Source organism: Oryctolagus cuniculus, chromosome 2 (assembly GCF_964237555.1).
Source record: "Oryctolagus cuniculus chromosome 2, mOryCun1.1, whole genome shotgun sequence".
Taxonomy (NCBI): Eukaryota; Metazoa; Chordata; class Mammalia; order Lagomorpha; family Leporidae; genus Oryctolagus; species Oryctolagus cuniculus.
In genome coordinates, this window is record NC_091433.1 from 116,583,866 (window position 1) to 116,596,229 (window position 12,364).

Below are 12,364 nucleotides of genomic sequence, written 5' to 3' on the forward strand. Positions count from 1 at the left end.
TTAGAAAGTAAATAGAAACACCTGCTTGTTGTATTTGTAAAAGAATCTTTAAGGGGAAGGGCATATGTATACTTTATTGTTTGTCCTAAAAGAACCTTTTGTTAGTACTAAAATATGCATTAGTGATTTGGAATAGAATTTTTGAACTGCAAATTTTCTAGTAATGATGACTTTTCTTACTGTGATTAATAAAATGCTTTTGTTGTAAAGCACTCATAATTTCATATTAAAAGCCTGAAAGACTTGACCTTTGAAATATTATAAATTGTTGTGTGCTGTCTTTTAGAAACAGTATTATATGTAAATTTTTTTTTTTTCCCCTCAAGATTCAGTCTGGTCCACTAAAAATCTCCAGTGTATCAGAGGTAATGAAAGAATCTAAACAGCCCGCCTCACAACTTCAGAAACACAAAGGAGATACTCCAGCTTCAACAACAGGTACTTCTATCTAAAACCATTCTTTAAAAATTATGGGGAAATGAATTGTTTTGATGTATTTGTCAAGAGAAGGCCCCCGGGGAAGGACTCTTCTGGTCCCCAGCTCTCACAAGTCATTCTTGTGCTCAGTTTCAGAGTTGAACATAGCATTGAGCTTTATTATGAAGAACTGAGTGAGGAAACAGTATAGGTTGTCTGGCCTGAAACATATTTATCTTTTTTTCCCTCTGACTCCTAGACTTTTCGCCTCTTTGGGTTTTAAGATTTATTCTCCCCCACCCCCCACCTCTTTTATCTACCTCTTCAGCAGTTCTTTAAGTAATCAAAGTGTCTTTTTGTAGTTCCTGCAGATATATTTTATCTTTGGGTTTCCCAGTAAACCCACCCTAATTTACAACTTGCCTAACTCTAACATGTTCAACATGAATTCAGTCTCCTTGGCTTTCTCCATAGTGAAACTTGTCCTTGATTCAATCAGATGTTTGTTGGCAGATGGTTCACTTAGTGTTATGTGCAGTCTTCTAGGCACCATTGGGTATAGTAATCAACAAAATCATTTTAGAAACAAAAAACCTCTGCTAATATTTCTTGGTGGGATTAAGGGAAAGAGATCAAGTAAAATGTCAGTATGAGAAGGGGAGTATTGCAGTTTTAAATGGAGTGGGTGAGAAAAGCCTCACTTGGAAAGTGTTACTTGAGGAAAGGCTAGAAAGAGAGAAGGGAGTAAGTCATGTAAAAAGCTGGTGGGGAGGCATCCCAGGCAGAGAAGCTAGTGGAAAGAGGCTTATTCAAGTGAGAAGCAGATAACGCTGGAGTAGAGTGAGTGTGGGACGCACAGCAGCAAATCCTACCAGAGAGGGAGCAGAAGGCCTGTTGTGGCAGTCAGTACTTGAAGCAGTGCTAAGAGATTTCATTTCTGAGTGGTGTGAAGAGGTGTTGGAGGGTGCTAAGCCAGGAGGCTAATACTTGACTTGAATTTTTGTAAGATCACTCTGGCTGTTGTGAACCAAGAAGGGACTGAGGGCAGAAGCAGGGAAGCTAGTTAATGAGTTTTTAACTGAGACCTTCAATTTAAAAAAGGAAACTGCATCCATTGGTTCCTCCTCCCATTCCGTCCCTAGAATTACTTCTTTTTCTTTTCCATCAAAACTTGTCATTAAAGTTGCAAGCCCTTGATTTTTAAAACTCTCTATGAAGTGTTTCTATTAAATGACTTCTGCTCCTAATTTACTGCCATCACTGTGAACTTTTCTTCTTGTATTTGAGTGTCATCTTGTTCCTGATCAGATGTCTTCTTTCAGTATCTACTATTCTTCAGAGTAATTGAAATTATTCTTTGGTCCGGGCCAGTGCTGTGGCTCAGTGGGTTAACGCCCTGGCCTGAAGCGCTGGCATACCATATGGGCGCCGGTTCGAGTCCCGGCTGCTCCACTTCCGATCCAGCTCTCTGCTGTGGCCTGGGAAAGCCGTAGAAGATGGCCCAACTGCTTGGGCCCCTGCACCCACAAGGGAGACCCGGAAGAGGCTCCTGGCTCCTGGCTTCGGATCAGTGCAGCTCCGGCCGTTGCGGCCATCTGGGGAGTAAACCAGTGGCTCTCCTCTGTCTGTGTAACTCTGACTTTCAAATAAATAAATCTTTAATAAAAAGAACAATTACTTGTGACACATTTTAAAAAGAAATTATTCTTTGGTAAATTTTGCTTTCTTTTGTGACCCTTCTTTATTACAGACTCTTTTCCTTCATTATTCTCTTTCCATGTTACAGAAATCTGATGTCTACTTCCTACATGTTTTTTTTTTTTTAAAGATTTATTTATGGCCGGCGCCGCGGCTCACTAGCTAATCCTCCGCCTAGCGGCGCCGGCACACCAGGTTCTAGTCCCGGTTGGGGCGCCGGATTCTGTCCCGGTTGCCCCTCTTCCAGGCCAACTCTCTGCTGTGGCCAGGGAGTGCAGTGGAGGATGGCCCAGGTGCTTGGGCCCTGCACCCCATGGGAGACCAGGAAAAGCACCTGGCTCCTGGCTCCTGCCATCGGATCAGTGCAGTGCGCCGGCCGCAGCGGCCATTGGAGGGTGAACCAACGGCAAAGGAAGACCTTTCTCTCTGTCTCTCTCTCTCACTGTCCACTCTGCCTGTCAAAAAAAAAAAAAAAAAAAAAAAAAGATTTATTTATTTATTTGAAAGTCAGTTACACAGAGAGAAGAGGCAGAGAGAGAGAGAGAGAAAGAGAGGTCTTCTCATCTGCTGGTTCACTCCCCAGTTGGCTGCAACAATTGGAGCTGCGCTGATCCGAAGCCGGGAGCCAGGAGCTTCTTCTGGGTCTCCCACGGGTGCAGGGGCCCAAGGACTTGGGCCATCTTCTACCACTTTCCCAGGCCATAGCAGAGAGCTGGATGGGAAGTGGAGCAGCTGGGACTCAAACCCCAGGCCTATATGGGATGCTGGTGGCACTACAAGCGGCGGCTTTTCCCACAGTGCCGGCCCCATACTTCCTTACATGGTAAGGATTAGTACTGTTACTGGAAGTCTTGCCTGAGTGTAATGATAGTTAAAATGCAGATGAATGTTGACAAGACTTCTTTGTCTTAGTGCTTTTCCAACTATCATTCAATTTGTGTGAGTTTGTGTTTGCAGTGCATGGTGCCCCTGTTTGTATATTATTCAGATGTATGGCATTACATGCCTTTGTGTTTTTAAGGAGTCAGATGTAATGTGGGCAGTTCTAGCAGTCGATTATTACGTGTTTGCTCTATTAATCCAAAAAAATATAAATGCCACGAGTAACATATATTTATAGCACCTACAGAGGCAGCTCAAATTATTTCTGCAGCAGGTGATACGCCATCAGTCCCAGCCCCTGCAGTTCAGCATGAAGAACCAGTAAAAATTGATCGTCCTGAAATTACTGGAGGAAAACCCACACCTGTAACTTCAGGTAGTTTAATTATTTATATTTACTGTTTTATAGATAAAGGGCTCATGAGAATTACTTAATGCCTAGGCAACTCTTAGACATGATGTAAGTATACATTTCTACTGCTCTTAAGTTTTTAGACTGGTTCAAGAAATTTGTTAAAAGTCCTAATAACTCTTTGAAACCAAGAAGATTAAGAGTTGATCCCTTATGCATTTTGGAATCATTAAGAGTGATGCAGTTTTAGAATTCTCGCCAGAAAAATGCTCTGCATTGATGTAACTGACAAGTGTGAACGATGGTGTGAGCTGTGAAAATTGTGTGCTGAAATTTGATTTACTCTTATTTACTTTTGCTGCAAGAGGAAGCATCCTCATCTTCTGTAAGGGAACGCCCACCTGAAGAAGTTGCAGCTCGCCTTGCACAACAGGAAAAACAAGAACAAGTTGAGATTGAGTGTATGTAAATCCAACAGCTTCTCAAGTCCTTATCAACTCTCAGTTGCTCTCAAACCTCAGCACAAGTTTGTCGTCTGACAGTCGGGTTTCTTTTTCTTCAGTGGCATTGCTCTGTTCACCACTTTAATTTCATCCCTTGTGTTTTTCACATCCGAATTTCTTTTGTGCAGAGTACAAGGCTATTAGTATATAGTTGGTGAACATTCCAAGTAATCCATGATCTTTTTCCGTTTGTTATGGCTAGTGCTAAAGATTCTTTATGCTCTGTGGGGGGGTGTGTGTGTGTGTGTATCAGAAATTGTGTATGTTTCAGTGACTTGCCTAAGAGTCTTTTAGTTGGTAATGAATGTGTAAGTACCTCTGAAGGTCAGAACAGCTCACTTTCTGAATGAGCGCCCCTGCCTCTGGACTCGCCCTCCAGTACTGCACTTACCTGGCGGTGGTGGGAGGTGGGATCTTCTGTATGGCACTGTTTCTAGCGATAAGCAAGTATATCCCTTTTTGTTTCACTTTTATGTTAAGGCTTTTGATGGTTTTAAAAAGTAGATAGCTAAAAATGTATTTTTCCTTACTGAACAAAGCACATGGGACACAATTTATTGCACTGTGCGGCAGATATTAATGTCTGGGGAGATGTCGTGAGCTGTTGTTTTAGATTCATCTAGCAGCTATTTGCAGTTTTTGATCTTTCCTTGTTACTGTTTGTTCTGCCTTGACGGGCTCCTCCTTTGCTTCTACTGCATTGGTTCTGTCATACTCTGAGGAATCAAGATGTTAGGGTTATGTAAAAGAGTGGAAGAGACAGAATGATGAGGGGTTAGGACATGAGTTTGGCTACCTGAATTTGGGTTTTTGTCTTTTTTCATATTGTTCCGAGTTCTTGACTGTGTGACACATGATTGAGAATTGTTGAATAGTTGACTTTTAATAGGTGAAATATTTCTACATTTTCCACCTTCTTAATTTTTCCAGAATCCTCTACTGTTTCAAACTGAGTTTATTGTTTTTTGGTGTGTGTTTTTTTCTTCCTTTATACGTAAGCACCTTGAATTAAGGTATAAATATGAGATGGAAGTATCTGCTGTTTCATCTCCCTTTTTTCTTTGTCCAGTTCCTTTTGTCTTTGTGAGTGGAATGAAAGTTTCCATGATTTTGTTTGCCCCTCAGATTCCCCCAAACTTTATGTGTGCGTGTGTGTGCTTGTGCACATGTGGGTGTGTAATTTTTACCCAGGGTCAGATCACAGTGAGTAGACCTTTGAAGAGGGCTTGAAGGAGCAGGTAGCCTCTCAGCTGTCCACTTGTTGTGGCTCCTGTGAAATGGCTCACGACTGTATGCTCAGATGTCCATATTACCACAAGCCTGTTGTGGGAACCACATTACCATGTTTCCCTCTCTTGCCTCGTTATGCCGCCTGCTCTGTAGTCCACCTTCAGTCTCACATTGATTGTGTGGTTTTTCCTCATTGTTAGCTTTCTCCTCATTTCTTTGTTGCATAGGTATCACGTGTAGCACTCCAGGTTCTGTTTGTTCATCTCTAGCTTAGGCTTCTTTTTCTCAGAATCACCTTTTTTGTTGTTCCACCTAAGATACATTTTGGTCACCTCTGATATAAATTATTAAATTAGTTTTCTCATTGGCTTTCCTTAAGTGACCATTTTTTCATATTAATATGAAATAATGCCTTGCTTTACTTAAAAATTTTGTTTCAAAGTTTCTGTTTGACATTCTTGAGGCATCAGAAAAGTGATCTTAATAGGAGACAACATTGGTTTCTGCTGTTTCTGGAATCCTTTGTAGAAAAACACTGTCCATTCCAATCTGCCTTTGCTCTTTTCGTTTGCATGTTTTCTTGTTTGTCTATTCTTTTCCTTAAGGTCTTTGCTATGTACTACTTTGAAAGTAGTGCTTCTTGCTGAGGATGGAAATGCACACCTCTTTTTTCATGTGGTCTATGTAATTGTTATTTAAAATGAGAAAAACTGGTGATTATGCTGAATTTATATCTTCTATGCACCTATAACATGATTCTTCCATTTGAAATATGTTAGCTATCTTAACCAAGTTTTTCCCCTTAAACCTAAAATATTTTGTATTTTCAAAAACTTCACATATAAATAGAAGAAAAATAGTGTAATAATCCCCGATAGATCTTCATCCATTTTCCATTATTAATATTTTACCATACTGTTAGTGAAACTTTTATTTCCTAAATTTGAATACTCTGCATTTTTAAAAAACACTTTTGGGGAAATGAAATGGAGGACTCAGTAGGAGAGAAAGAAGTTGTTTAAAATAAAGACAGTTCTAAGAGGAAGGATTTGATTTTAACTTTTCTGTTTTTTTAAGCTCTAGCCAAGAGCCTAGAAGATGCTCTGAGCCAAACTGCTTCCATCACTCTGCAGGCCATTGCTGCCCAGAACGCTGCGGTCCAGGCCGTCAATGCACACTCCAGCATACTGAAGGCTGCCATGGATGATGTTGAGGTAAGCCAGGGACTGATTTCTTCCTCATGGGTATCGGCTTTCTCTCGCTGAGTGAAGACAGGCTAGAGTACTTGTCACTAAAAAACAAACTGAGAGAAGCCTTTAAATGTCTTTGTAAATGAATTCTATATATAAATGCTTTATCTCACCACGCTGATGTATTTTACAAGAATTCAGATTTGTCTTTGTACCTTAATAATGTTTGAATGTAATTGTTGCTTCCTTATTTTTTGCCCTAAAATCTAAAGCCATTTCTTTACATAGAAAACTTTGTATTTTGAGATACTTCTAGATTGACATAAGAAGTAATAGAGAAGCTATGTACTCCAAAACACTAGCTATTTGAGTGCTTATGCTTATTAACTTACATTGAGTGCTTCAAAGAATAAAATAATATTCACTTCTAAGCATAATACTGGGGATCAATACATTTCTTTACATTAAATTCAGTAGTTCAGGATATGTATCTCTATACAAAGTAATTTAAAGAGTAAAACAGGGGCCCGTGTTGTGGCAAACAGGTTACGCTGCCACCAGTAATGCTGGCATTGCATTTGGCCTACAGGTACTGGTTTGAGTCCTGGCTGCTCCACTTCTTCTTCTTCTTCTTCTTCTTTTTTTTTTTTTTTTTTTTTTTTTTAATAAGATTTATTTATTTATTTGAAGACAGAGTTACAGAGAGGCAGAGAGAGAGAGAGGTCTTCCATCTGCTGGCTCACTACCTAGATGGCCGCAATGGCTGGAACTGTGCTGATACAAAACCAGGAGCCAGAAGCTTCCTTCGGGTCTCCCATGCAGTTGCAGGGCCCCAAGCACTTGGGCCATCTTCCACTGCTTTCCCAGACCATAGCAGAGAGCTGGATCAGAAGTGGAACAGGGGGGTCTCGAACATATGGGATGCTGGCACTGCCAGCGACAACTTCAGCTACTATGCCATAGCGCTGGCCCCTGCTCTACTTCTGATCCAGCTCCCAACTGATGCACCTGGGGAACAGTGGAAGCAGACCCAAGTGCTTGGGCCCCTACACCCACATGGAAGACCTGGAAGAAGCTCTGGACTCCTGGCATTGGCCTGGTACAGTGGCACACTACTATAGAATTCAACCTAAAGACATTCTTTACATCCCATATCACTTTGTATTCTGGAAGAAACCAGCGTTCTTCATCTCCTCAAAACTTTTCATGGAATCAGCATTTCTGTAGAAATCTGCATGTGCCTTCTTTCCTGGTTCCACCACAGCAGACTTGCACAGAGCTGCAGTGCTCGAGGAGATGTGCAGCAACTCCTGTGGTCGTCCTGTTGGGGTGATTTCAAACTCGGGTATTGAAACAATTCAGTTATTTTTTTCTAAGTCAATTATTCTTTGGTGATTTAGTATATACCTGTTCATCTCCAGGGTCCATAAGGTAATTTTGCTTCATACCCACATGTAATATATCCAGTTTATATGCACTTGGAAAAAGAAAAAGGAGACGAAAGATAATTTTCAATAGTTCATTTAAAATAATTTTAAATAGTTTAGACAATTCCCAATATTCTGATCAATGTTTATATGGTGCAAAATGAGGAGAGGACAAGGTGTTGTGACTTGTCTGCCATCTCATCCTGGAGTAGCCAGGACTTAAACCGGTGCCCATATGGGATGCTGGCACTGCAGTTGACAGCTTTACCTGCTACGCCACAGTGCCAGCCCCAAGTAAGTGCTCTTTTTAAACATGTATGCTTTGTACTTGTCCTTAAACTGAAGTTTTGGTAGCCAGACCTGCAATTCAGAAAATTTTAGGCAGCAACACTACATCAGAGAATGACTTAATCAACAGGTGATTCACTTAAAGCTATTATTTTTTTAAAGATTTATTTATTTAGTTGAACAGCAGAGATATAGAAAGGCAGAGAGAGAGAGAGGTGTCTTCCATCCCCTGGTTCACTCCCCAGATAGCTGCAGCAGCCAGAGCTGTGTGGATCCAAAGCCAGGATCCAGGAGCTTCTTCTGGATCTCCTACGTAGGTGCAAGGGCCCAAGTCTTCTACTGCTTTCCCAGGCCATAGCAGAGAGCTGGATTGAAGTTGGACAAGCGGAGATTCGAACCGGTGCCCATTTGGGATGCTGGCATGCTGTAGGGGGTGGCTTTACCCACTACGCCATAGTGCCAGCCCCCTCTATTATTATAAACCTTGTCTGGTTGATATTTTCTTTTGAGAATCTAATAAAACTCCTTGGAAAATAGTTGACTGGAACACTAATTTTTTTATTTGAGAGGCAGAGTTAGAGAGAAGGAGACATAGAGAAAGAGAGAGATCTTTCATCTGCTGGTGCACCCCTCCAAATGGTCAACTGGCCCAGGCTGAAACCGGGAGTGTCCTCTTAGTCTTCCACGTGGGTGGCGGGGACCCCAGGACTCCAGCCATCTTCCTCTGCTTTCCCAGGCACATTAGCGGGAAGCTGATTGGAAGTGGAGCGGCCAGGAACCAAACCAGTGCCCATATTGAATATGGCGTCGCAGACAGCAACTTAACCCACTACACCAGAGCCCCTTCCTCCTAACCTCCCTCCCCCTTTTTTTTCTTATTTAGGATTTTGTGGAAGGACAGTTGATGGGAAGTGATTCATGAACATCTTTGTGCCTGTGACTGCTAGATTGAGTTCCTATTCTGGAGAGATACTATCTAAGTTTTCTCTTTTGAATTTAATGTCTTGTATTTTGTGCTTAATCTTGTTGGCCTATCTGATGACAGTATTAGCAGTTGTTCACGTTTACTTAATTCGCATTTTGTGTTTAGATTGCAGGTGAGAAGAAGTCTGCCCAGTGGCGTACAGTGGAGGGAGCATTGAAGGAACGCAGAAAGGCAGTAGATGAAGCTGCTGATGCCCTTCTCAAAGCCAAGTAATTACTCATGGACTTTAACAAGTAATTAGGGCCTCTGGTGGCTCTCTGGGCTGGGTTTTCCTTGGATTATCTGGGGAAGATACTGTAAGAGGAGGCAGAGACCCTTTCCTCCTGCACCTGTGCTGCTTCTGAACTGGTACCAGGAAACAGGAAAACAATGAGGTGAAAATAAATTTGACAGAAACTTACATAAATGATCTTATATAAACGTCAGTTTTGCTTTGGATTATTGTTGAGGTGGTGAGATTCCTGAGAGTTTCATAATTTCTGTTTTGCTGGGCTGGTTTAAACAGTTCTGTCAGAATTTGGAAAATATGTCATGATCTCTTTGCCCTAATTACCTAAGAATTGACTATATATTGTCTTTTGCCACTTTAACCTTGATTCCTAGAAGTTAACTGAAACTAGGATCAAGTGAAAAACCCAAGTATAAGACCAACCTCTGATGATGGAGGGCTGCATTTGGACTAAAGGTTCTCATCAACAGTGTGTAGTAGTTATTTTTTATTTAAAATTTTGCTGTTTTATTTATTTTTGATAGAGCCTTCTAATGAAGCACACGCCTTTTAGATTATGCCCACATCACTAGACAGTGTATCAGGGCTCTGAGTTCTGTGTTTTGTGGTGGCTGGGCCACAGTCTGACCTTTGAAGCATTCTAAATTGTCATTCTAAATTGACGTATTTGCTCAGTGAGGTAGGTCTCTGGCCATCTCCCTGGCCTTTGCGTTCCTTCAGTTCTTTGTGATTGACAGGGACATCAGCCTAATCCCTGCCAGTCATTAAGTGTTCACTGTGTGCCATGCACTGTGCCAGGTTTTTCTCATGAATTACTTCTAACCCTGCACAAGGGCGTGCAGCAAGTGCAAGCGTGAACTGGGAGTTGAATCCAAGTCTGTCTTGTTCTGAAGCCTGGGTCTTCCAGAATACCACAGGACCTCTGTTCCTCACTCGAGTAAATCTAGCTTTTGACTGAGTGTTCTCGGTAGTTGACAAACGTTTCTGTTGTTGAGTATAAAAACCCACTGAGTAACTTTTTTCATTTTATACTTATTTCATGGATTTTTAACAGTTGCATGTGAAAAATCTCATCAAAATGTAGAGTTGGCAAGGAATTATTCTGAATCTTTATTTCATTGGTTTTCAGAGAAGAGTTAGAGAAAATGAAAAGTGTAATTGAAAATGCAAAGAAAAAAGAGGTTCCTGGGGCCAAAGTTCATATAACCACAGCAGAGGGGAGACTTCACAACATGATTGTGGATTTGGATAATGTGGTCAAAAAGGTGCGTGTGTCAGGTCCTTTTTTTTTTTTTTTTTTTTTTTTAAGATTTATTTATTTATTTGAAAGAGAGGCAGAGGCAGAGAGAGATCTTCCATCTGCTGGTTCACTCCCCAATTGGCCGCAATGGCTGGAGCTGGGCCAATACGAAGCCAGGAGCCAGGAGCTTCCTCCAGGTCTCCCATGCGGGTGCAGGGGCCCAAGGACTTGGGCCATCTTCTACTGCTTTCCCAGGCCACAGCAGAGAGCTGGATTGGAAGTGGAGCAGCCAGGATTTGTAGCAGTGGCCATATGGCATGGCAGCACTGCAGGTGGTGGCTTTTACCTGCTACGCCACAGCACCTGCCTCATGTCTTAGGTCTTAAGTTTCATGTTTAAATGGAATCCTTTATTCAGAAACTTTTCAGAATCCAAGTAAATAATGATTCCTATCATCTTTCCCCTTTTCTCCCTGCAAAGAATATTAGTTTTAGTTACTATTTTCAGAAACTTGCCTTGGACACCTAGGGGATTGTTCAGTATTGTTGAAAGTTTATACACTGTGGAAGATTTCTGGTCATGAATTACTGCCACTTTTGAAAATTTCCATGACCCACAGAAGGAAGGAAGGGGACACATAAAGACAAGCAAGGACCTACCCCTGGCACTTCAGTAATAATTAGAATTAAAGACATATGCTCCTTTCTCTGAGCTTCAGGTATCTACTTATGTATTGTTTACACATTTGTAACCACACGTGAAGGAATATCACTTCAGTTGCCTGGAATGTTTATGGTGTTGTTTGTTTTGTTCAGTTTAACCAGATATCGCTTTAATTGCTTAGGTCCAGGCAGCTCAGTCGGAAGCTAAGGTTGTGTCTCAGTACCATGAGCTGGTGGTCCAAGCCCGGGATGACTTCAGACGAGAACTAGACAGTATTACTCCAGAAGTGCTTCCTGGGTGGAAAGGAATGAGTAAGTACACCTGAAGTGTTGGCACTTTGCTTTTTTTGATTTGTAACAACTAATCAGCTAATCAGAGCTTGCTCCAGCTTCTACATGTAGTCCAAACTCTGGCATCCACATTTCACTTTACAATTTATTGTTCCATCTTTTTATTTCAACAACATCTATGACAGATGACATGCCTGTGGTTATAATTCTATTGTTTTAGCCATGGTGTGCATGACTGTTGTTTTTTTTTTTTTTTTTTTTTTTTTTTTTTGAGAAGTAGAGTTACAGACAGTGAGAGGGAGAGACAGAGAAAGGTCTCCCTTCCGTTGGTTCACTCCCCAAATGGCTGCAATGGCCGGAGCTGTGCCAAGCCGAAGCCAGGAGCCAGGTGCTTCTTCCTGGTCTCCCATGTGGCTGCAGGGGCCCAAAGACTTGGGCCATCCTCTGCTGCTTTCCCAGGCCACAGCAGAGAGCTGGATTGGAAGAGGAGCAGCCGAGACTAGAACCGGCACCCATATGGGATGCTGGTGCCACAGGCGGAGGATTAACATGCCCCATGGTGCCAGCCCCACTTTGACTGTATTTTAACATATATGTGTATATATATATATATATATGTATATATATGTATATATATATATCTAAAATTTAAAATTGCATTTTTATTTATTTATTTGAAAGGCAGAGCTACCGAGAGAGATCTTTTTAAAAATAATGTTAACAGTCTTTTTTCTTTTTAAAGATTTATTTATTTTACTTGAAAGTCACATTTACAGGAGGAGAGGCAGAGAGAGAGAGGTCCTCCATCCACTGGTTCACTCCCCAATTGGCCACGATGGCCAGAGCTGTGCCAGTCTGAAGTCAGGAGCCAGGAACTTCCTCCGGGTCTCCCACACGGGTGCAGGGGCCCAAGCAGTTGGGCCATCCTCCAGCACTATCCCAGGCCACAGCATAGAGCTGGATCAGAAGT

At 41.7% G+C, this 12,364-nt stretch overlaps 1 protein-coding gene across 26 annotated transcripts in view; it reads left to right on the forward strand.

The window, feature by feature from the left end:
- IMMT (inner membrane mitochondrial protein) overlaps positions 1 to 12,364 on the forward strand; it is a 45,466-nt gene that overhangs the window by 21,064 nt on the left and 12,038 nt on the right. For 4 of the 26 annotated variants that reach the window (XM_008254159.4, XM_051836648.2, XM_070068823.1 and 1 more), the window contains 7 exons: positions 327 to 438; positions 3,236 to 3,373; positions 3,715 to 3,810; positions 6,160 to 6,296; positions 9,078 to 9,181; positions 10,331 to 10,466; positions 11,286 to 11,415. In XM_008254159.4, coding sequence (XP_008252381.1) covers positions 327 to 438; positions 3,236 to 3,373; positions 3,715 to 3,810; positions 6,160 to 6,296; positions 9,078 to 9,181; positions 10,331 to 10,466; positions 11,286 to 11,415 — 853 coding nt within the window. Of the gene's footprint in view, positions 1 to 326; positions 439 to 3,235; positions 3,374 to 3,714; positions 3,819 to 6,159; positions 6,297 to 9,077; positions 9,182 to 10,330; positions 10,467 to 11,285; positions 11,431 to 12,364 lie in introns of those variants that run through there. The other 22 variants (XM_008254161.4, XM_051836679.2, XM_070068826.1 and 19 more) reach the window with 11 other exon arrangements.